This window comes from Nannizzia gypsea, genomic scaffold (assembly GCF_000150975.2).
Source record: "Nannizzia gypsea CBS 118893 supercont1.4 genomic scaffold, whole genome shotgun sequence".
In the NCBI taxonomy this organism is placed as follows: domain Eukaryota; kingdom Fungi; phylum Ascomycota; class Eurotiomycetes; order Onygenales; family Arthrodermataceae; genus Nannizzia; species Nannizzia gypsea.
The window spans coordinates 2,927,132-2,950,464 of record NW_003345198.1 but is presented as its reverse complement, the minus strand read 5'-3'; the positions used below and the strand labels follow the sequence as shown (position 1 = coordinate 2,950,464).

At 51.0% G+C, this 23,333-nt stretch overlaps 9 protein-coding genes across 9 annotated transcripts in view; 6 read left to right on the top strand and 3 right to left on the bottom strand.

Annotated features, from left to right (window-relative positions):
- MGYG_05821 (pH-response regulator protein palI/RIM9) overlaps positions 1-1,050 on the bottom strand; it is a gene marked incomplete at both ends in the record, with an annotated part of 2,194 nt that extends 1,144 nt beyond the window's left edge. Inside the window, 2 exons of the mRNA XM_003173184.1 lie at positions 3-793; positions 912-1,050. Of these exons, the coding sequence (XP_003173232.1) occupies positions 3-793; positions 912-1,050 (930 nt within the window). The remainder of the gene's footprint in view (positions 1-2; positions 794-911) is intronic.
- Positions 1,051-1,939: 889 nt separating this feature from the next.
- MGYG_05820 (integral membrane protein sed5) lies at positions 1,940-3,226 on the bottom strand (the record flags this gene model as incomplete). The annotated part of the gene is made up of 4 exons (XM_003173183.1): positions 1,940-1,975; positions 2,035-2,637; positions 2,728-2,909; positions 2,974-3,226. 4 exons carry the CDS (start codon positions 3,224-3,226, stop codon positions 1,940-1,942), a joined length of 1,074 nt encoding a protein of 357 aa, XP_003173231.1.
- Positions 3,227-3,908: 682 nt separating this feature from the next.
- MGYG_05819 (hypothetical protein) lies at positions 3,909-8,891 on the top strand (the record flags this gene model as incomplete). Its single annotated transcript, XM_003173182.1, has 3 exons — positions 3,909-3,946; positions 4,025-5,960; positions 6,294-8,891. The coding sequence occupies 3 exons, from the start codon at positions 3,909-3,911 to the stop codon at positions 8,889-8,891; spliced, it is 4,572 nt and encodes a 1,523-aa protein (XP_003173230.1).
- Positions 8,892-9,574: 683 nt separating this feature from the next.
- Positions 9,575-10,186, top strand: MGYG_09100 (hypothetical protein; the record flags this gene model as incomplete). Its single annotated transcript, XM_003173181.1, has 1 exon — positions 9,575-10,186. The coding sequence occupies one exon, from the start codon at positions 9,575-9,577 to the stop codon at positions 10,184-10,186; it is 612 nt and encodes a 203-aa protein (XP_003173229.1).
- Positions 10,187-10,680: 494 nt separating this feature from the next.
- MGYG_09099 (hypothetical protein) lies at positions 10,681-14,888 on the top strand (the record flags this gene model as incomplete). The annotated part of the gene is made up of 14 exons (XM_003173180.1): positions 10,681-10,740; positions 10,805-11,208; positions 11,279-11,798; positions 11,862-12,089; positions 12,153-12,712; positions 12,770-12,866; positions 12,930-13,195; positions 13,256-13,912; positions 13,964-14,066; positions 14,134-14,295; positions 14,349-14,488; positions 14,548-14,596; positions 14,673-14,770; positions 14,840-14,888. The coding sequence occupies 14 exons, from the start codon at positions 10,681-10,683 to the stop codon at positions 14,886-14,888; spliced, it is 3,393 nt and encodes a 1,130-aa protein (XP_003173228.1).
- An 827-nt stretch (positions 14,889-15,715) lies between these two features.
- Positions 15,716-17,435, top strand: MGYG_05817 (ATP-dependent RNA helicase DHH1; the record flags this gene model as incomplete). The annotated part of the gene is made up of 4 exons (XM_003173179.1): positions 15,716-15,759; positions 15,819-15,891; positions 15,968-16,564; positions 16,623-17,435. The coding sequence occupies 4 exons, from the start codon at positions 15,716-15,718 to the stop codon at positions 17,433-17,435; spliced, it is 1,527 nt and encodes a 508-aa protein (XP_003173227.1).
- A 1,252-nt stretch (positions 17,436-18,687) lies between these two features.
- On the top strand, positions 18,688-20,125 carry MGYG_05816 (tricarboxylate transporter; the record flags this gene model as incomplete). Its single annotated transcript, XM_003173178.1, has 8 exons — positions 18,688-18,720; positions 18,777-18,831; positions 19,019-19,150; positions 19,220-19,367; positions 19,445-19,702; positions 19,763-19,798; positions 19,860-20,009; positions 20,068-20,125. 8 exons carry the CDS (start codon positions 18,688-18,690, stop codon positions 20,123-20,125), a joined length of 870 nt encoding a protein of 289 aa, XP_003173226.1.
- Positions 20,126-20,380: 255 nt separating this feature from the next.
- On the bottom strand, positions 20,381-21,825 carry MGYG_05815 (peptide chain release factor 1; the record flags this gene model as incomplete). The annotated part of the gene is made up of 3 exons (XM_003173177.1): positions 20,381-21,412; positions 21,475-21,653; positions 21,720-21,825. 3 exons carry the CDS (start codon positions 21,823-21,825, stop codon positions 20,381-20,383), a joined length of 1,317 nt encoding a protein of 438 aa, XP_003173225.1.
- Positions 21,826-22,322: 497 nt separating this feature from the next.
- MGYG_05814 (DnaJ domain-containing protein) lies at positions 22,323-23,306 on the top strand (the record flags this gene model as incomplete). The annotated part of the gene is made up of 1 exon (XM_003173176.1): positions 22,323-23,306. The coding sequence occupies one exon, from the start codon at positions 22,323-22,325 to the stop codon at positions 23,304-23,306; it is 984 nt and encodes a 327-aa protein (XP_003173224.1).
- Between the last annotated feature and the right edge of the window lie 27 nt (positions 23,307-23,333).

Sequence of the window (23,333 nt, the reverse complement as noted above, 5' to 3'; positions counted from 1 at the left end):
ACGGGTTGCTTCTGCCGCGGCCGCCGTAACCGTGGCCGTGGGGGATCTCGATAGTTCCCCATGGTGTTTTTGGACGGCCGTCTTCGCGGCGGCGGGAAATGGTTGTAGGGTCCGTCCTGGTTTGCAGGAGTCTCGGGCGGGTCCATGGGCCCTACATCAGTCTCGCTTGGAGCCCAGAACCGCTCGTTGCTAGTGGGAGGAGCGCGAGGGCGCATCCGTCTGCTGTCGTCGTCTCGGGGTCGGCGGTCGGACTCAAACCGGGCAAAGGCAGAGACGGTCTCTGCCGTTGGAACGGGAGACGAGACGTCCTCCTTGACCTCGATGTTGACGGTGGATGGTGGCGGGTCCATCTTGAAGGAGTTCTGGCGGTTGTAGAAGTTCTCGCCGTTCATCTCTGCGTTCTCAGCGATACGCCGTTTGCGGGCCTTGCGGCTGACGAGGGTGCGGCGCATGGCACAGGTGAGGATGCCGCAGGTGGTGAGGATGACGGTGGCGGCGAGGACGATCCAGCCGCCCCATTTGAGATGGGGCACGAAGAGGAGGATGTCGACGAGGAATGCGAGCAGGGAGACGAGCAGCGTGGGCAGCAGCAGGATGAGCAGGCCCAGCAGGTAGCGCGGGGAGTGCGAGGGGGCATGGAGGTGAGCAGCGGCAGCCAGGCCGAAGCAGACGAGAGTCAGAAAGGCAGCAATGGGGTGGACGATCAGGAGCGACGAGAGCGTATGGCGGATCGACGCCGGCAGGTTGAAGTCACCGTCCGCCTTGGGGTCTCCAAAGGCGCCGTCTCTCGCATCTATACACAGAGCGTTGTTAGCCTGACTGACTGTCTGTCTAGCTTGGAGCGCCTGGAGGAAAGACGACCTACCGTCCTTGTAGCCGATGGTGAAGCCGCTGCATCTGCTCCCACGCACCAGCCAAAGACGCAAAGTGAATCATTGTATGTGCCAGCGGGACGCCCTTGATGACCGGGGTCGAAAGGACAGAGAGCAGCAGCAGGGCGAAGGCAGCGAACAGCAGGACGGACAGCGGCGTTGCTGGTTTCAGCAGCATTCTGGCAGCACAGCAGACGGCCCAGAGGGCATCGCCGAGCAGTATGCGGGTTCTATATTCAACGCGCGCGGACCAGTAGAGGCCGGGGAGGCAGACAGACTGGCTGACTGACTGATTGACTGAAAGAGGAGTCGTATGATGCTGCGTCTGTACGGACAGCGGCCGCAGGAGGAGGAGGAGGAGGAGGAGGAGGAGAAGCTGGAGCACCCGATCTAGCGGCCTACTCGGGCGAGCGCATCGAGATGAGGATCGCCAGCGACAAGGGGAGGACGGCGAAGAAGAAGAATAAGAAGAAGAAGCAGGAGAAGAAGCGGACGACGACAAGGCAGTCGAGAGAAGAAGAGAAGGGTGAGGAGAGATGAAGGAGGAGGATGAATAAGGGGCCGGCAGGGCAGGTATGCACGATAGCGACAGACAGACGAGACGGGCCAGGGATCCCCTGGAACCGGGGCCAGGACGACCGTTTAGTGAGACATGGAAACAAACCGGCGAGCTGTGTCCTTAGGGCGCTAGTGATGGGGATATTAATTAACCTGCCGCAGGGTCAGGCACAGATATAGCAGAGACTAGGAGCGACGGGCCAGACATAGAGATAGAGACAAGAGACTGAGAGAGAGCGCAGAAGACGATGAGACGTTGGAGGAGCACTTTTTATCGGGGGGCAGAGGCGAGCAGGGTGAGTCAGCAGGTGCATTTCTAGGGAGACGCCGTTATATCGACGCATGAGGTTGAAACATGCTCGCTTACTAAGACCGAGATGAGACGCTCTACAGGGCAAAAAAGGGGACAGAGAGAAGCAGTTGGCTGAGAGAGAAGAAGAAGAAGAAAAGGACATGATTAAGAAGGTGGCTACAAGGTAATATACATGAGGGAACAAGCGCCAGCTCGGTTACCCAGAGATAAGGACCCAGAGAAGGAAGAATATCTATTCACAGGGTTAGCAAAGAAAGAATAGGGGGTAGGCTAGGATACGGCATAACGTACCATGAGGACGCCGAACATTTTGGCGATGAGCCAGCGGTTGCCAGAGACACGCGACCAGTACTTCATGAGCTCGCGCTGGGCACCCTGGACGTTGTCGACGACGTCTTCGGTGTTGGCGTCGATGCGCTGGATCATCTCGGACTGCTCGCTGACCATGGTGGCCAGCTGGCCGAAGATGCCGCCCAGCTCGTTGATGGTGCGCTCGATGGCCTCGATGGCCTCGCCGCGCGCGTGGATGTACGTGTTTGCAGGCTGGGCCTCTTCCATCATCAGCAGCTGCTGGTCGGAGTGCATGCCGCCCGTCCCGCTCGCCGACGACGACGATGGGTCCAGGGTGAGCAGGTCCGCCGAGCCAGGGCGGTAGCCTGGCTGTGGGCTCCGGCTGCGAGACACGCCGTTGTTGCTGATGTTGCTGGTGCTGCCGCTATTATACAGCGGGGAGTCGGAGCGTTGAGGGTCCAGGGCGTGCGATCTCGATGAAACAGTGGAGACAAAGTTCTCTGTCCGTGACCGCGAGGCCTGGATGTTCTTCGTCCGGACCTCGAGCACGTCTTTGAAGTTGGCTCCCACGTCCGCCAGCCTCCCTTGCAACAGCACCACGACCTAGCCGGAGGGTTAGCCTTGGTTACCCCTATCTTCCAAGTAGAGAGTAAAAATCCGTAGATAGATGTTGGAACGCAGAGCAAAACATACGTTGTCATTGTGTTCCCCTTCGTGGTCTGCCCTGCTCCGTGACGACTTGGGATGCTGTGCCAGCGTAAGGGACTGTAGAGAGGCGATCTGGGAGTTCAGCGAGGAGAGATCCTGCTTGATCACATAGGTCAACTCGGATATCTCGACTGGCCTGTCGTCGAACAGCGACTTCCGCTTGGCCACTACCACAGCTCGTCAGTCAGTCATGCCTCTTCTGTCTGGGGAACAGTCGAAGGGTAAACGTACGCTGGGCCAACCGCTGGAGCTTCCCCGTCGTCGATGCTATCCCACGCCCGATCTCTGCCGCCCGTCTGGCAAACTCAGAGCGCGCCGGCCGACTGCCCGCCGCCGGGACGTCTGCTGAGCTCGTCCTGCCCGTCGAGCTGGCCTGGAGACTCTGCCGCCCGCTGGCCTTGGACGAGGCGAGTCGCTTCTGCGCCTGGCTCAGGATCGAGCGGAACTCCGTCGTGCGGTCCTGGATGGGCGCGGGCGCTGCCATCGTGCCGCCTGGCTAATCTCTTATCGTCTCCAAAGTCCGTCTCTCTGCCGTCTGTCTGCCGTCTGTCTGCTGCCTCGCTGGCCTGTCGTGTCCGTCTCTTGTCTTGTGTGCTCTTCGTGGGCTAGTTGTTTATGCGCTGCTATGTGTACGTGAAGGGCTGCGGTGATGGATGCTGGGCGGGCGCTGGCGACATGGATAGGCCCTGGTATGTCTCTGCCGTCTTCTGTTTCTGTCTCTCTCTTTTTCTATCCCTATGCGCTCTTCTCTTCTCTATATCTTCCCTCTCGTCTTCTTCTTCTCCTTCTCCTCCTTTTATCTGTCTGTCTCTCGATGTTTTCTTCTTCGTCTTCTTCGTCTTCCTCACGTCGTCATCTCCTTCACGTGACCCTGCTAGTTAACTAACCAACTAGCTCATCCTTCGCGAAATCCCCTGAAAAGCCGCTCGTCTTTCTGCTTCATCCGCGAGCCGAAAAGAAAATAAAAAACATCTTTCCTTTCTTTGCTTGCCGTGCCCGAGGAATGAGACGAGATAGAGCGGTTGGGCTCTGCCGGTGAACTGCCCGCTGTGTCAACTGCACCCGCTGCGTGGTGCGAACCAGGGATTCCCGCCCGCTAGTTAATCTTATAGATCGTCCCTGGGGAAGTATCCATAACAACAACCACACAACTCACGCCAGCCAGCATGTCCGGCTACCAGCCGACTTACGTCCCTGGTGACAGGTAAAGTACTCCGTCGGTCTTTCTCTTACGCCTGCAGAACAGTTCGAAAGGCTGACCATCTTTTTTCTGCGTCTCCAGATCGCCTGCGGGAGGCCAGAACCCAGAGTCCCCCTGGTCAACGGCGCAAACTATCGACCTGAAGACTAACGTCAACCGCCAAAAGACCAAACGATGGGTGAACGCAAAGCAATACTCATACGCCGGAGACGAGTGGGGCGAGAGCGAGGACGAGGACGAGGAAGATCAGCCAGGTAGCTCTGCTGCTGCTGACGCTGCTCCTGCTCCTGCCCCTGCTTCTGCTGTGCCGACGGGAAACGCTCAGGCACAGGGCTTCGTCAGGCCGGCGGATATATACAAACGTCTGGCTGAAGAGCAGCGAGACACTCGGTCAGGGAAACTCTGCGGGGAGCCGGTGGTACGCCGTCAGCTTCAACCTCTACTGCCCCAAGACACGGCAATACCAGTCCATGAAACGCCTGCTCCAGCTGGCCCCGAGAGCAGGACGGGCTCGATACCGCTACCAAATGACACCTCAGAGCCTCGCATAGGCCAGCTACCCGAGTTACGGCGGCTTTCCGGGTTCGGAGGGTTCATGGACAGCGGCGACAAGCCAGAAACTACGACAACAACTACAGATGTGCAGGCCGGAGAGCCCGTAGACAAGGTCCCTACTATCAGAGAAGAACACGTAGGAGGCCATGAGCCTTCCTCAGCTTCCACTCATGCGGCCACTCCGGTCCTCTCCATTTCATCGTCAGCACCTACAGAGCCAACGAAGTCTACATCCGCTGAAGCTGAACATGGCCGAGATGGTCGCTCACCGTCTTCTGCACTTGGTAGCCTAGACACTACGGGCGCCGGCCTTGGTGACACCGAACGTCACACTCCGTCTCTCCGAGAACGTAGCACTGTCTCGGAGGACGGCTCAGAGCCACATGTCGCTGCTCTGGATGTCTCCCCACTTAGCATGAGCAAACGAAGCTCGATAGACCCGAGCACACTTCCAAGCACTGTTGCAGAGACCACAGAGGTACAGACCGGACCTCCAGTCTCAGGATATGAGAGCTCTTCATTTGAGAAATCCGAGCAGAAAGCAGACACTTCTTCCACCGCTTCAGGCGAGGAGGCAAAGCAGTATTCATATAGACAGCTCCAGGATAACAACCAGCCCCCTCATATTATCTCCCATCCACAGACCACCATCACTATTCCTCCTTATGAGCAACAACAGCAACAGCAACCTCAGAGACAGCTGAAGAAGAAGTTCTCTTGGGAGGTCGACTCTGAGGAGAGCGATAGGGAGCAGGCTCTATCCCCGCTTTCCCCCGTTTCAGCTACCCTGACGCCAGGGGCATTGGTCATTAATAAACAGCCTACAGGCGCCGGAAATGAGCCCGCCACTAGTACGCCAGCCCCAGGACCTCCAACTGCGGAGAGCTCGCAACACACCACTCCAGTAGACTCTCAGGAGAAAGAAATGGAGCTGCCAAAGAGCCAGAGTCAGAGCCAGAGTCCTCCCCTCTCGAACACTTTCCAGCCCGACGCATCATCTTTGTCGCATCAGAAAGCCCCTGAATTCCGTGAAATAACCAGTATTCCCCAACCTGTCCAGAGAATAGCCGCTTTCAACAATGCCAGAGATGTCTATGCAAACACAGACTCTGGCCTTGACGGATGGATCAAAAACGTAGCGGAAACGGGCCATCCCGATAACGCGGAAACGATCCAGCGAAACGGCATAGCCCCAACTGACCCCAACGCCGCTCACCGGCCCATCCCATCCCAAGCAAAATTCCCCAAGCTGCCCTCGCTCGGCAATATATCCCTACCTTCCAGACACCATGACGGCTCCGGCCCCAGCCATGGCCACACCCGCCAGAGCTCAGGTGTCCAAGCAAAGGGCAAAGACCTCCTTCACTCCGCCGGCGTCCTGGGCGGTAAAGCCGGAGATGCAGCCAAAGGCCTTTTCGCAAAGGGGAGAAGTAAATTCCGACATAGCGGAAGCGCCGACAAGGTAGATACTTAAGTCTCTTCTCTTCTCTTCTTCTTCTTCTTCTTCTTCCCTCATTCAGAAAGAAACGCCTTCATTCTGGCCAACGTTATGATTCCTCGTGGCTACCCCCTATCCTTCTCCTATTCTCTCTTTTATCATGCATCTTTGACTTTTCTTTGGTTTACATTGGCAACTCATATCCTATCAAATTGGTCCTTGGTTAAAGAACGAACCGATTGATGTCTTTGGGCTTTCTCACGCCAAGGGGGATATCTGGCTTCTCCCTCACCCTTTTTTTTGTATCGGTCATATCTTACGAATCACATAGCGAGTCTAATATACGGCTATTTGTAGGGTCAAATTGTTTCTCCTCCTGCTTCTCCTCCGCTCTCACATAATGCTGTGCAGTCGGGGTTTGAAAGTTCTCGACCTAGTATTGGTAGTCAATATCAGAATCAGCATCAGCAACAATCACAACAATATCCACATCAACATCATCATCACCACCACCACCACCAGCAACAACAACAACAACAACAACCATCATTGACAATCCCAGAGACTATACCTCGTGTGAAGTCCCTGAAGTTCGATAGCCAGCCGTTTTCGGTCTCCTTCATGGGTGAGGTGGCTCATATTATGTCTAACTCCAACAGTGACGAAAAGAGACCACGAGATTCTAAACGATATAGTGGCCGTGGTCTGGCATTGATAACAGAGGAGCGCTCCGCTGCTCACGCTCCCGGATCTTCGAAACCCCCTGTGCAAAATGATATACCCAACAACCAGAATACGCCGGTACTTGATGAGCCAATGCAAAGCCCGGGTATACCAGAGATCAATCTTCCCACATCCACCGCAGAAATTGAAACAGTTTCCGCCGCATTTAGTGACCGAGGCGGCAGGGAGTCGGCCGCTGTCTCAGTACTCGCCGACGAAAAGGATATTGAAAAGGGCCGGCTATCGTTTGCCATATCCGAAGTGGACATCAAGCCAACTCCAGAGTCCTCTGTCATCTCATCGACAGATACGCTCGATGACTCCAAGCAGATTGAAGCAGGGGTAATCATCAGTAATCGTAGTCAAGAGCAACCCCCGCCGGCAGATGCTACTGACAAGAAACCGCAGTTGGCCGCTCGCAAGTTCTCGTTTGAACTAGAACCGGAAATCAGCCCGCCAATAGGCAGCCCGTCATCAGTAGGCCACCAACGGGGCACCTCCATTCAAGAAACCACAAACTGGCAGTCTGCATCCGAGTACAGGTTCCCTCCCCCCGAAGCCGGTTCCCCCCCTAGTGTGGCAGGTGTATCAAATGACTTGGCCGGCCACCCAACTCATCCAGCTCATGCACGAACCTGGACGCAAACGGATCCGCGCAGCGTGTCTCCATTACCAGTTACCCATAGACACACAAACACAAACGGCTCCGGAGTATCCTTCCAGGCTCCGGGAGTGCCTGCGTATCATTCAACCGGCGAGCAAGCTAACGACAGGCCTGCCAACTACTACTACTCCCAAGCGGGTGCAGGGTGCCCTGATCCCGGTGTCTATCATCCTCCAGATGAGCAGAAAAAGCGCCGTGCCAGCCTTGGATTCACTGGCATCATGTCGAAAGTTAACATGGTGCGCAACAAGGGAGAAACAGCCGACCGGCCTTCATCCCCTGCTCCTAAGAAGAAAGGCGGCAAGTTATTCAAAACGCTGAAATTCGACCTGCTTCACGGTAAAAACAAGAATAACAACCGTCATACGAGCGAGGATGCCGCCGTAACTTCGAATGAGGCTCCTGCCGCACCCCATGCTAGACAGTATCAGTCTGTGGGAAGCCGTGATGCCCTACAACGAAACACCCCGAGCGCTCTTTCGAATCACAATACAGTAAACAGTTCTATGCATCATTTAAACTCGGGAGTATACGATGAACCATCTCCCCCCATGAGCAATCGGCCCTTCTCGCCTGAAACAGTACTCTCGCCAGTCAGAGCTTTCTCACCCGATGGAGCATTTTCTCCCAAAAGAGCACAGTCTCCAGCTCCAAGTGCAAAGGGAAACCGTCGCTTTTCCAATCATTCAATAGCAGAAGACGCCTTAGGCCAGGCTGCAGGACATCGGCCAGGGCGGTTCTACAAGTCAAAGAACTCCTTCAGCTCACGGCCGCCTGAGCCATCGAACACACCTCCGATGAGTAGACAGCCTTCCCCGTCAAAGGAATTCTCAGATGGCCCTGGGGCCAGAGTGCCGGGAACATATCCTAGCCCATCAGCCAACGGGACAATACCTTCAGGGTCCAGCTTTGTTTCCAACAATCACTTCATCATAACTCCACCCCTATCTCAAGCCATGTATTCTCCCACGGCCTCTGAGCAAACATCCAAATCACCAGCGCACTCTCCTCACACCAAGGACCTACACTTTCGCTCCCGCAGTCCTCTCTCTAGGCCTCCGGATATCGCCGATAGCCCTTCACTCGCTTCTGATACCCAGGACCCTGCACAGAAACTGGGAACGTTCCATGCGTCTGTTCCACATACTCCGCGTGTAGGCGACCAGGAGACTCCATGGACCATCACATTACCCCAGGACGAACAGCATCAGAATCCCCAGCTACAATCCGGTACGTCTCAACGTCCCATATCTAGGGCAGCCTCTCCAGGGCTACGTCACGTCAGCTGTCCGCAGCCAACGTCACCACCCAAGGGGTTTCTTAACGGCTCATACTCATACTTCGAAACACTCCCAACGCCAGGAAGTAATTCGGCTTCGGCTACTGGCCCGTCTGGTGGTGTGTCAAACACCAGCCGCCCTCCTGAGCAAACCCGGCTTGTTCATGTAGCTTCAATGGAGCCAGTCGAGCTCCCGACAAACGACGACTCAAGCGAGGAGATAGTGATGTCCAGCACCTCCTATCCCGGCCAGGAATGGCAACCTGCCTACCTTGGCCAGTGGGATTAACATTTTTCTTGCTCCTCATTGACCTTCGCTTCTTTTATCTCTCTCCTACTATCCTACCAGCTTACGCGCACGACCGTGACAGCGGTTTTTCCTATGTCGATACTTCAGTTCTACCATTTACTTGGATTTACATACATACATACCTTTTACAACTGTTTATTTAATATTTATCTGATGCTTCCATTCTAAGATACCCCTAATATGTTGGAAGCATCTTATATACCTACTTTCTTATATTCTATGTTTTTTACCAGTTTACCCTCAAATCTTCCTTTTGTCGTCATTTCTATATTTACTTGAGTACTACAGTATATTTATATTCTACTCTTGGTTATCGTGCCATAACATCATCGTCCTAGTATCGCATGGTTGAGTACGGAGTACTCTGTGTCGTTTGTGCTCGTGTGAGACCAGGATTCATCATAGCCCTGGCTAAATTATCAAGCATTTCATAAATACGAGATATCCCACTCGATGTCATGGATATCGATTTTCTAACAGCCTCATCATGCAATGACTCTTAAGGAGAGTTGCCGTTATTTGTATGCCTAATCTTGCTGCCTGGCTGTGTTGTATATAAATAGTAAGTACCTAGTTACTCCATACCTAGTAGTTAAATATCCGAAGATTCGCCTTCTGTTTCCTTATTATCCAGTTATTCAACCATAGCCACTACAGCCACGATGGAACGAACATTCAAAGTTGACCAGCAGCTTGATGAGTTCGACATACCCATCATTGACTTCTTCGCTTCCAAGCCCAACCATACCGCCTTTATAGTCGGAGCATTCATATTCTCCCCAGCAAGAGAACCGACGACGACAGTCACCGACAATGAAGCCAGACGCCCGCCACGCGCCTTGCTGCTCCGGCGAGCCATAACCGACTCCCTGGGCGGGCTGTGGGAAGGCCCCGGGGGTTCCTGCGACGACACCGACGCAACTGTGCTGGACAGCGTGGCGCGAGAAGTCTACGAGGAGACCGGGCTGCACGTCTCTCGCATACGGGATCTCGTTGCCGTCGACCAGTGGGACAGAGTCAAGGGCGGAGAACACACCAAGGCCATCAAATTCACATTCTGGGTCGACGTCCACGAAGCCCGCGATGCGCCGGACTGGGAGAACCAGATAAAGCTTGCTCCGAGCGAGCATGAGCAGTACCGATGGGTGACGGAGGCAGACGTTGCAAGATACCTCGCCGGCCAGGAGGAGGCCATCAAATTCACGTTTCCAGTCGCCGCGAAGAACTATCTCGAGGCATTTGCTGTCTATAACCGTGTAATGAGGGTGTATTAAGACGCCCGCTTCATAGACTAGTTATGTCCTAGACGCCTGTTAATAAGATGGTAGTTGAACGATAGCTAGAGCTGGTTCGGCGTACAGACGTATCTATCCTCAGGCTCTCACATTGGTAGTTAAATAACTGCATCGAGGACCCTGTCATAGAATTGAATCTTCTCCCAATAACCACAGAGTAACGACTCCGATGCTGCGAAAACCAGGAGCACACGTAGAGAACAGCGCGCATGCCCCCAAATACAAGATCTTTACTCCAAGAGGTTGGAAATAGCGGCATCTCAGCAATTTGCGACTTGCAAAAGGGTGGTATCCAAGCAGTTTAAATATTAAATGAGATTTCCCCAAACACGCGACGCGCGCAAAAAATCAATGTAGGGAGAATAAATAAATATGAACAAAAAAGCGACAACAACCTCAGCAACATTTCCTGGAAGACAGACGGAGAAGAGACCTGAAGCCTTGATATCGGTTCTTGACGTGCAAAGGCGGCCATGAAACGAGGACAGGGCACCGCTGAGCCTGGCTCCAGCAGCGAGGGCGACGCCAGCACAGTTAGGAGATCCCCAGGCCCCTCTTATCACCTACAAGACCGCTGCTAACCTGCGATTTGGATAGAATAAACGGCCACGGATATCAGACGTCCTTGAAAATGAAGACGGTGCGTCGTCCGGCTCTGAGAAATCTGGCAGCTCCGACAGCTCGTCGTCGGCAGGGCCGGAAGAGGACGCGGAGGAGGCAGAGATTGGCCTTCGCTCAACCCAGGCCGTCCACGAGAAGCACTCACGGAGGCAGGAGAACGTTGCGGCAGAGCATGGGATCATAGAGCGTGTTGACTGCTACAATTTCATGTGCCACGAGCACTTCTCGGTCGAGCTGGGCCCGTTGATCAACTTCATCGTGGGCAAAAACGGGAGCGGGAAGAGTGCCATCTTGACCGCGCTCACGCTCTGTCTGGGAGGGAAAGCGTCTGCTACAAATCGTGGCCAAAGCCTGAAGAGCTTCGTCAAGGAAGGCAAGGAGTAGGTGTTGCTCTATTATCTCTCTAGGGGGATAAGTGCCTATCTTTTACTGACGGTGCTGTGTTGTTAGGTCTGCAACAATCATCGTTCGCATAAAGAACCAGGGGGATGGTGCCTATCTGCCGGATATGTATGGGGACTCAATAATAGTCGAACGTCACTTCACTCGCTCTGGCTCAAGCGGCTTCCGGCTGAAGAGTAAGTCGGGGACCATCGTCTCAACTAGGAGAGCCGACCTGGACTCAATCACGGACTACTTTGCGCTACAGATGGACAACCCTATGAACGTACTCTCCCAGGACATGGCCCGGCAATTTTTGAGCACCTCAAGCCCTGTAGAAAAGTACAAACTTTTCATGAAGGGAGTGCAGTTAGAACAACTAGACCAGGACTACCACATGATGGAAGAATCCATAGACCAACTTTTAAACAAACTCAAGGATCATCAGGACCAGTTGACGGTCCTGGAAACCAACAGAAACAATGCGAGGGCACGGCTGGCACAGTCTGACAGGCATGAGAGCCTACGGGCCCGGATTCGCCATCTACGAGCACAGACAGCCTGGATACAGGTGGAGGAACAAGAACGGGTCAGTAACAGCCCCATTTTATGCGTTTATTATGGTCTCTTTCCGCAAGCTAACCGGCCACAGCTTCGGGATTCTCTCATTGCAGAAATAGCAGAGACTAGAGCACGCATTGAGCAGCTAGAGTCTGAAGCTGAAAATCGTGACGCGGAATTTCAGGCCGCTGACGAAGAAGTCAACGAGGCAACCGAGGCTGTTCGTGTAGCTAAGGAAGCCCATGCCGCCCTTGACGACAGCAGGGCAGAAATCAAGCAACGATATGATGAAGCCGTTAAAGAGCGCACAGGTCTTCAGGTATGTTTCCTATCTGTTCCTGCAGGCCGTGGATATAGCTGTGATGGCTAATATGAGATAAAGGCGCAACAAGCCATGATCAGGGAGCATCTTATGGACAATAAAAGGACGATTGCGGATACCCAAAAGCAGATTGCAGAAGAGAACGCGAGGCTCGAGGCATTGAATGGCGGCGCGACAGCAGCAAAACTCGCTGAGCTCGAAGAAAAGAAGGCTGCTGCGACCGCCGCTAAGGATAAATACAACAACCACAAAGAGGGTGCTGACCGGTTGGAGAGAGCTGTCTCCAAAGCAGAAGAGGCTGCCGGCGAGAAAAGAGGGCCGATAGGGGTGAAGAAGACTGAGATCACTGATGCGGAAAGCCAGCTACGAACGTTGATGAGAGATAGCAGAGGCAAACAGGATGGATTTAATGAGAGGATGCCTTTGCTTTTGCGAGCAATTGCTGCTGAACGAGGGTTCGATCAGCCACCAGTCGGCCCACTGGGCCAGCATGTGCGCCTTTTGCAGCCTAAGTGGTCCTCTATCTTGGAAAATGCATTCGGTGCAACACTCACGAGTTTCGTGGTTACATCAAAACGAGATATGAATGTCTTGTCGGGAATAATGCAGCGAGTAAATTGGTGAGTTGGGAGGCTCTGCACAAATTACCGGATTTTCCTCTAACGCTGGTTTTACAGCGTATGTCCTATATTTATCGGGAATTCACAAGGGAGGATTGATACCACGGACCATGAACCTGATCCTCAATTTGATACTGCACTGAGAGTGCTAGAGGTTGGTTTTTCCTTACAGCTATGAAGCTTTCTTTTACTGACCGCATCCGTGTACTGGATATAGATTGACAATGACATGGTTCGCCGCCAACTAGTGATCAACCACGGCATTGAACAGATGCTACTGATTGAAAACGTTGAAGAGGCATCGACGATCATGTTCGATGGCACAAGGCCGAGAAATGCTAGACGATGTTACTGCATAGATTCAAGGGATAGGAGAAGAGGTATTCATCTTGCCTTTAGTCGAAATGGAGATCCCAACCAGTCACCTATTGCTGCATTTACTGGAAGGCCTCGAATGAAAACGGACATTGATATCCAAATAAGGTATTTTTAGTTCTAGACCTTCCAAGTTTTAACTCACTTGGTTTCTAACCCCATCTCTAGGTTGCAGCGAGAAGTCATTGATACCCTCAAACAAGACCTTGGACGCCTTGAACAAGAATACCGTACTGCGGTCCAACACCTTCAGCGTCAAAAACAAATGCTCGCTATTCATAAGAACCAAGAACATGAATTATTTGTCGAGAGTCAGAAGGCCGAGGATAAGGCAGATGAGCTCAAAGATTCAATCGATGACGACAGAAACCAGGATGGGCGGCTCGAGGCCCTGACTTCGGCTATGAAAGAAGCTGAAGAAGAGATGAAGTTACACGAACGTTCTTTCGAAGATTGTGTCAACGCGAAGGATGAAGCAACAGCCAAGGTAAAGGAGATAAAGAGAGAACTAGCTGCCAAAGATGCCGAAATATCTAGCGTTTCTGAGAATACCCGTAAGGCAGAAACGGAACTATTGCGCAAGTCTAATAAGAGACATGCGGCACTCGTTGGCAAAAATGATGCAATTGCGACAACAGACACTGCTAAAGCGCAGGTTACTCAGATTGAGCGAAGACAGGAAGACACCACAGCTCGAATTACCGACTTCATTCAGAAGGCCAGTATGGTTTCTCCGAGGGTCTTAATTGACCAGGGGGAAACAGAAATTAGTCTTGCGGAGAAACTGGAGAGGCTGGATAGAGATCTCAGGAGATATGATTCACAGTAAGCGAAGCCAATTCCACCGTTACAGTCTTGTACTGACAGCTGGGTTAGAATGGGGGCGTCAAGAGAGGAGATTGCCGCCGCTGCGGCGGAAGCGGATGCAAAATACGAGCGGTCCCAGAACGAGATCGTTGGTTTTAGGACACTGGCACAGGTATGGAGTTATTATATATTCAATTAGCCCCAATTAATTCTCTCGTCTGGTTGCTTACCCGCGGTAGATGCTCAAAAACTCGCTGGTGCATCGTCAAGAGAGATGGCAAAAATTCCGAGCACACATTACGTCACGAGCGAAGATACAGTTCATGTATCTTCTCAGTGAGCGAGGCTTCAGAGGAAGAATTCTTGCAAACCATAAGAGGAAAATTTTAGATATACAGGTAGTTAATTATTTGCAACCCACATTTGAGATGTTCATACGCTTACTTGCTCCTAGGTTGAACCTGACAGCACCAAGGATGGCATCAGCCGAGGAGCCAGGACTCTGTCAGGAGGAGAAAAGTCCTTCTCGCAGATATGCCTCTTACTCTCCCTATGGGAAGCCATGGGATCACCCATTCGTTGTCTCGACGAGTTGTAAGCTGCCTGTTGCATCTCAGCTCTTATCACCATTATCTTCCGCTAATATCGTTTAGTGACGTCTACATGGACTCGGTTAATCGAAAGATGGCAATCGACATCTTGGTAAGTCTCGCAAGACGCTGTACCGCCATGCCCTTACGCTGATCACGCTAACCACCAACTTTCTCTAATTAACTAGATGTATGCTGCCCGATGCTCTGTCGGACGCCAGTACATCCTTATCACTCCTGGCTCTAGATCTGAAATCACTGCCGCCCCCGATGTGCGCGTCAAAGAGTATGTTTACTTCTCACGTTATTCTTCTCTACTCATGCGCTCCCTATGCTTACATTCACTGCTACCTAGGCTTGCCGAGCCAGAACGAGGCCAGCGCACCCTCTCCTTTGCCCAGTAACTAGTGAACTACTAGATAAGCGACCCTTAACAGGCCCTCCCATGGGCTTCCCCGTCTTGTATATATAACATCTATCACCCCTACCATGCACGTAATCTATCTACCCTCACCTCAACCCCTCCTACCACCCATCCGTCACCCATCTGTCACTTCTATCGCTTCCATCAATCTTCCATCGCCCTTCTATCAAATCTTGTATATCTTGGCGCACGGGCCAAGCCCTTCTCTCTTCCTAGATTAGTGAATCTTAAAAAGGCAAAAAAAGCTTTCTCACTTTCTTTCGACGTCCAAACTAACTTAACAAAACAACCACCACCAACTTCGCGCTCACACACACACCACACACAGAGACCACGCAACTCGAATACCACAACCGCTCGTCACACTCAAAAGACCATACTTCAACTCCCGGAAAACTCATCGTGCTCCCAGATACAACCGTCTTCACTGAGGAGTAGTTACGGTCAAGGAAAAGAAGAAACTCCCAGACACGCCCCTCTCCGCAATCCCACAAGCCGCGCAACTCCTCGCCGGCTGGACACACGAGAAACAACCTCCAATCCCGCTCGCAAGAACTCTCACCAAAGATACCGGTATGGCCTCACACTTAGCTCTACATACCTTACGTGCCGTTGCTAATGGCTTACAATCCCCGCTCTAGATAGAAGCGAAAGCTGTTCGTTGACCTCTGAGCTACGTCCACCTTGTCTGAAGACGTAGTAGACACACAAATACACACACAAACCCATAGAAATACACGCCCTGGACGTGACCTGACGCCTCCCACCTTCCTTTTAAACTCACTTCTTTTTACGAACTCGCCTACCATGACCGACGCTCTTGCAACGCAGTTGAACGACACAAAGCTAGGGTTTGTTGGACGCCATCCTTACTCGGCCGCATGGCTTTTACTTACCTCTATTCCAATAGTGACGCTAGCACGGATAACAAGTGGAAAGAACAATTGAAAATCCCAGCTAAAGATACGAGAGTACAGACTGAAGTAAGAGAAGTGTCTTGGGGGATTCCCACTACGTCAGTTATGAATATTCTAATTCTGTGGCTTTGCTTGCGACTAGGATGTTACGGCTACTAAAGGACTGGAATTTGAGGACTTCTATATTAAGAGAGACCTAATGATGGGAATCTTTGAAGCTGGATTTGAAAAGCCATCCCCTATCCAAGAAGAAACTATCCCCGTCGCTCTCACAGGTCGTGACATTCTTGCTAGAGCGAAGAACGGAACCGGAAAGACAGCTGCCTTCGTTATTCCAACCTTGGAACGCACCAACCCCAAAATAGCAAAAACTCAGGCTCTTATACTAGTGCCCACCCGAGAGCTAGCGCTGCAAACATCACAGGTTTGCAAGACGCTCGGAAAGCATCTCGGTATCAATGTCATGGTCACAACTGGAGGAACAGGACTACAGGACGATATTATCCGGCTTAACGACACAGTACACATCATTGTTGGAACACCAGGCAGAATTCTGGATCTCGCCAGCAAGGGCGTTGCTGATCTATCAGAATGTACCACTTTTGTCATGGACGAGGCGGACAAACTTCTCTCTCCCGAATTCACCCCGGTCATTGAACAGCTTTTGACCTTCCACCCTAAGGACCGCCAAGTTATGTTGTTTAGCGCCACTTTCCCGATCATCGTAAAGACCTTCAAGGTACGATGCACGTTCATATCCTTATTATTTACAGCAATCAACTAATTTAATATTTCAGGATAAACACATGCGAAACCCCTACGAAATCAATCTCATGGACGAGCTCACTCTTCGCGGCATAACGCAATATTATGCATTCGTTGAAGAGAGACAAAAAGTCCATTGTCTGAACACTCTCTTCTCGAAACTCCAAATAAACCAGTCCATCATATTCTGCAATTCGACCAACCGCGTTGAACTTCTCGCTAAAAAAATTACCGAACTTGGATACTCCTGCTTTTACTCCCATGCACGCATGTTGCAGCATAACCGAAACCGCGTGTTCCACGACTTCAGAAACGGCGTCTGTAGGAACCTTGTCTGTTCGGATCTCCTGACTCGTGGTATCGATATCCAGGCCGTGAACGTAGTTATCAACTTCGACTTCCCAAAGAATGCCGAAACATATTTGCACAGAATTGGCCGTTCTGGACGTTTTGGACATCTTGGCCTGGCGATCAACCTGATCAACTGGGATGATCGATACAACCTGTACAAGATCGAACAAGAATTGGGAACAGAGATCCAGCCCATTCCTCCATCCATTGACAAGAAGCTATACGTCTATGACACCCCAAATACCATTCCTCGTCCAATCTCTAACAACCCCCCTGAGCAACATAAACCGACTAGCCAGGAGAACCATCCCCGTCGACAAAGCAATAACCCGTCCAATGGTCATGGACAGTACAACTCTAACCGCGGTCATTATAGTCGCGGCTCGTACCGCGGTGGCCGTGGCTCTAGCCAGCGCTCAAACAACCATGAAAACTCACGGGCAGCCGGAAATCCACAGGCGAGTGCTGCCAATTCAGGAGCACCCGCGTCCTAATTGAATGTGTTCGCTGTGCATCTATTTGTCCATTTGCTGTTTTTTTTTTTTCTTTTGTTTAATATCACTCACAATCCTTTTAACGCTCACTCCCTCTCCTACCCTCCACGCACTCCCCTCACTATACCCACCCCCTCTTTTTATGCAGTGTATCTTTCTCATTACACTGCCATCGCCACCAGCATCCAGAAAAACGAATCCCAGCCCCCTCCTATTCATTATGCACCTTGCAGGGTCTTCAAGCCATGTTGATGCTGCAGGCATTGTATCATATTTCCCCTAACTTGTTGGCCACGTCAGTCTTCATACAATTGCGGCATACACCACAGCCCTTCGACATCGATCTCTTCCGATCGGCACTCACGTCATTTTCAATGCCATTCTCCCTCCTTAATACACCAGTGACCCTGCCCAGGACTCAACTATTTACTGGAACGTCTTGCATCGACTGCTTCTTTGACAACACCCCTTAAGCACCCGAAATCGAGTCCCAACCTTTACTTATTGAATATTGTGTATGAGCCGTTCCGGGCTCCAGTGTTCCTTTGCCTAAGCGCCGTCCATCCCGCCTTCCGCATATCGAGTCCTCGTACAAACTTACGATCGTTATCAACCCAAACCCTTGTGCGAATAAGTTGATATCGAAGGCTGGCAAAAGAACGGTTCGCGCATAGTGACAATGAACTAAAGCAAAACAAACAAATACAAAAGAAAAAGAAAATATGAAGAAGGAAACGAGAGAAAAAAAAAACCAAAAAAAATTCAGGGGTCACTACTTGATGTTACAAGGTTGCTCAACTTCATAGTGCATCCTGAATCCATATTCTGTCTAGTTCATTGAACTTGTACCCTAGATAACTAACATCCAGTCAATGCCATTATCAGTTTCCTCTGAATAACTCTTCTTTTCACTAGATAATCACTTCCTCTTAGGCACCAGTAGTTATGGATCAGACAATAAGACAATTCACCGTAATTCGTTGTGAACTTCGCTAGAGAAGAGAACTCAGCTGCCTGGATAGAAGCACCGTATACCGCTCATCTGCTAGAATTAACTAATATTATCGAATATATGTCGTAGCTATAACTACTTGTAGTTTGTTATACCAGTAGTACGTTATATCGAACACTTAAATTAGCTACTCCATAGTTTTTGCATTTTGGCTAGGGGAGCCAACTTAAATTCAAAAAGTTGACCTCAGACAAAAGCCGAAGAAACATCCCACCCGACACAACTGTCAATTGAGCAGCGATGGCAACCAAAGAGAACGACCAGAAACCAAAGGTACGATGGCCTCTGCCTCTAATCTTTGACAATACCAGCTAACTTCCAATGCGCAGCCTAGCAGTTTGCGGTCCATCATCGCCGGCTCGACCGCTGGAGCTGTTGAGATCTGTAGGTATTCTCTCTCTACTACTACTGCAACCACCACTTTGACGATGGAGTTGGAGTTAGAGGACGCCGCTAACAATTGTGACAGCTATTACTTATCCTGCCGAATGTATGCTACTCCACGTCTCTTGGGTATAGATGGTGGCTCCCTTGCCTAGCTGCTGACCGAACGGAACCCTTATCGCCGCAGTCGCAAAAACCAGGACCCAGCTCAACCGCCGATTAGCGGACGGCAAGAAATTACCATGGCCTCCATTTGGACGGGCATGGTATGCAGGATGCACGACACTGATTATCGGTAACTCGATAAAGGCTGGAGTCCGTACGTTTAGCCCTCTTTTGCCATGACGCCGTGTTGGCCTGCTCATCACTTACGCTGGTTGGGTGATAGGCTTCGTCGCGTTTGATGCTTTCAAGTCCCTCCTACAAGATGAGAACGGAAAGATTTCAGGTCCAAAGACCGTGATAGCTGGATTCGGCGCTGGGTTTACCGAGTCTCTCCTAGCGGTTACCCCATTCGAGAGTATTAAAACACAGCTGTACGTATACAGGCAGCCACTTAGCCGTCTATCCGCAAATTAGAGTCAAAGCCATGCTAATATGACGTGAATAATAGTATTGATGATAGGAAATCTGCTAAACCACGAATGCGTGGCTTTTTGCATGGAAGTGCCATTATATTTCGTGAACGAGGCATTCGAGGCTTCTTCCAAGGATTCGTTCCTACAACCGCCCGACAAGCAGCCAACTCCGCGACCAGATTTGGAAGCTATACCACCCTACGACAGTTCGCCCAGGGGTATATAGCTCCTGGTGAAAAACTTGGGACTTTAAGTACCTTTGCCATTGGTGGGATGGCTGGTCTCATCACAGTGTATGGACATCAGTTTTATGTTTCAGTCCCAGGGCTAGGCAGCTAACGAAAGATACCTAGATACGTTACTCAACCATTGGATACCGTGAAGACAAGGTAAAATTATTCATTCCTTTCCAAGAGGCGTTCGGAACTAGTTTATACTAACATGGTGTAGAATGCAATCACTCGAAGCAAGAAGTAGCTATAAGAACAGTTTTGACTGTGTAGCAAAAATATTAAAGAACGAGGGAATACTAACCTTTTGGTCTGGAGCTGTACCACGGCTTGCGAGGCTAGTGCTAAGCGGAGGTATCGTTTTCACTATGTAAGTACCCTCCAACCTTCCCTTGGCCGTTGATATGAGCCTAACCAGTGATCAAAAGGTACGAAAAAACTATGGAGGGCCTTGATGTGCTGGACCCCGAGAGAAAGTACATCTAAATCTTTTACATCTTGTTCAATGGCCGCAGTATACCGAGAAGCTAGATTGGTTATGCTACAACAAATCTGGAGCTTCCACTGATGTATATTCTACGTATAATTAGAAAGACAATGATAGACTGTTTTATTTTTCTGTATATAGTGTTTATGACATTAAAGGTAATGGACCAACAACGCAGGTTTTGATATCAAAATGCAGCATATGGGTATTCTATATATTGTACACTGTTTATTATTCTGTCTCATACTATATCATTAAGCGGAAGCTTTGCGAGACGGTTTACCCTCAGCTATGGCAGCTTGCTGCTCAAGGCACAAGGCCTCGACTTCCTGATCTACAAGCCAGTTCTGAACACTCTCTATAATCTTCTCAAGGTTCTCACCTCCATCCATGACCTTGCCGATATTATGAACTGTCATGCCGCTCCGATGGTCTGTACACCGGCTCTGTGTGAAGTTGTATGTGCGGATTTTATCTCCTCTGCCAGTCTTATTGACACCGCCCATGGCGCCACGCCGTAGTTCCATCATCTCCTGTTCCCTAGCCTCTCGTCTTGCTTGGGCTAATTTGGCTCTGAGCAACAGCCAGGCCTTTCGGCGATTCTCATGCTGGGAGCGGGAATCCTGCATGGAGATGACTGTTCCTGTAGGAACATGTGTGAGACGCACTGCGGACTCCGTCTTGTTGACATGCTGACCACCTGCACCACTAGCGCGGAATTTCTCAGATTGCACATCTTGTGGGTTGACATAGTAATCTGAATTCGGGTCGTCAAAGTTCAAGGGGCTGTCTTCCTGATTACTCTCAGGAAAACTAGGCAGTATCATAACGCTCACGGCACTTGTATGTGTACGGCCCTTTGCCTCTGTTGCTGGCACTCTCTGGACACGATGTACGCCTGCCTCCGTCCGAAGAATATTATAGCTCCCGGGAGTTTCGACTTCCATTACCACCTCAGACAGCCGATCCTCTGCGCCTGCGCCAGCTCCGTCCTCTGCCTCCATTTTTATTATCGTAGTTCTCAGGCCCCGGCTGGAGCAGAACGATGTGTACATGCGAAGCATCTCTGCGGCAAAGAGCCCAGCCTCGTCTCCTCCTGCACCTGGGCGAATCTCAATAAGACACGGCATATCCGCAAAAGGATGACGAGGAATCAATGCCCGTTTTAATGTGGCTGATAAGGACGATAATGTCCCAATTGTTGTTGTTATATCATCTTCGGCGAGGGACTTGAGCTCTGCATCGGTAGATGGTTCATTTACCAGACCCTGAAGCTCCGTTATGGACTGTATACGCCAGAGTCTGTTAGGTATGGGTAACTATTTTCCGCAATGAGATTGGAGCATACCTCATGAGCTGTGTCCCAGTCCCTCAAAGCATTGGCAACAGGTGCAAGCTCCCCTATCCGCTTTGCAGCAGCCCTCTCGAAGGACTCTGTTTGCTTTGCGGAAAGGGTAGCATGCTCTGCAGCTAGAGCTCTCGCTCGGTTTAATAGTATAGGAGATAATTGATTTTCTTTGGTGGTTCCTGAAAGGCACATTAGCTTCTAGCCATCTTCATGGTACAGGTTCATGAGAGCGGACTGCCACTTACCTGTAGAACTGTATCGTCTAGACAGTGTAACAACTCTGGTAGACTGCGCAAGCCGTAGACTTCGTGAGAGACACCGCAAACATGTCCACGTCGAGCTTCCAAGCATCACTCCAGTGCAGCTGTCTCTCCCTATACTTCTGGTTCCCAGTAAAAAAAAAAAAAAAAAAAATTCCAGCAATTGCTTCGTCCCTTTTGTATTATTCTTTTTGTTCTTCTTATCTGTTTCCCTTTTGGGACCTTCTTGAAATTCGATATCACATGATCTCGGACAATTACATAACCCGATACTTAAAAAAAGACTAGCCCCGGCCGACCGGCACTTCGGGATAACTAAATATCCGAAATGCCGATGAAGCCACCTTTTCTTACCCTTTTGGGACGCTTTGTCGCTGTTCGAAGGAAAAGTTGCCACGAAAGCGTCGTCTTTCTGTTATCTCAACTTCTTCCACCTGTCAAATCTTCCCACCATTCGTTTGTTGATGCTTGCTTCGGGGCGCATTACGCTGATAGATCTCGCTTGTTCTTCCTCCGGCCCTCATTTAACCACTTGTCACTAGCTTAGCTATCTAGCATTGTGTTCTCTTATCTGGCACGGCCGCCGCCATGATTGTTCGATTCCAGACGGTCGCCTTTCTGCTGGCCGTCATCTCGTCAACAAACGGCCTCCAGTCTTCTGATATTCCGCCCGATACACCCGTCTCCTCGCTGCTTTCCTCTGCAAAGACACATCTTGCCAGCGGCTCCGCCGAAAATGCGCTCCTTTACTTCAACGCTGCCATCGACAAGGATCCGTCCAACTATTTGTCCATCTTTCAGCGCGGAGCTGCCTACCTTTCTCTCGGAAGGCACTCTCGTGCCGCAGATGATTTCAACAGGGTTCTCAAGCTCAAGCCGGGCTTTGAGGGAGCACTCTTGCAGCGTGGAAAGCTACGGATGAGATCTGGCAACTGGGCCGGGGCTAAGGAAGACCTTGAGGCTGCGGGCAAGCCGGGCGAGGGCGATCTCGTTCAGCTGCATGAAGCCCAAGTTGCTGCACTGGCGGCAGAGGACGCAGAAAAGAAACAGGACTGGGAAGCATGCGTCGCTCAATCGAATATCGCCATTATGAAGGCCATGGGCTCTACCGAGCTTCGGCGGATACGAGGAAAGTGCCATCTCGAGAGAGGAGATATTCAGGAGGGAATCAATGACCTGACCAGGCTTACACAGCTCTCTCCGAACAACGTTGACCCTTATCTCCAGATTTCGGCAATGCTCTTTTACTCTCTGGCGGACACTGAGCGCGGAATGGACCACATTCGCAAGTGTCTTCACTCTGATCCCGACTCCAAGATTTGCAGCCGTTTGTTCAGGGGCGAGAAGAGAAATTCGAAGCAGATCAAGAATCTCAACACGTTTTTGGAAACACGGAAATTCCACAAAGCGGCTGAGCTTCTGGTTGGGACCAAGGGCGAGACTGGCTTGCTAGAGGATATCCAGCAGGATGTCAAGTCTGCCCAAGAAGACGGATATATTCACCCCAAGGCTCCCAATGCTCTCTACCATTCCTTAGTGGAGAAAACGTGTGAGACCTATAGAACTGTATGAGGTTCCCCACCACTCCCATAACATCCC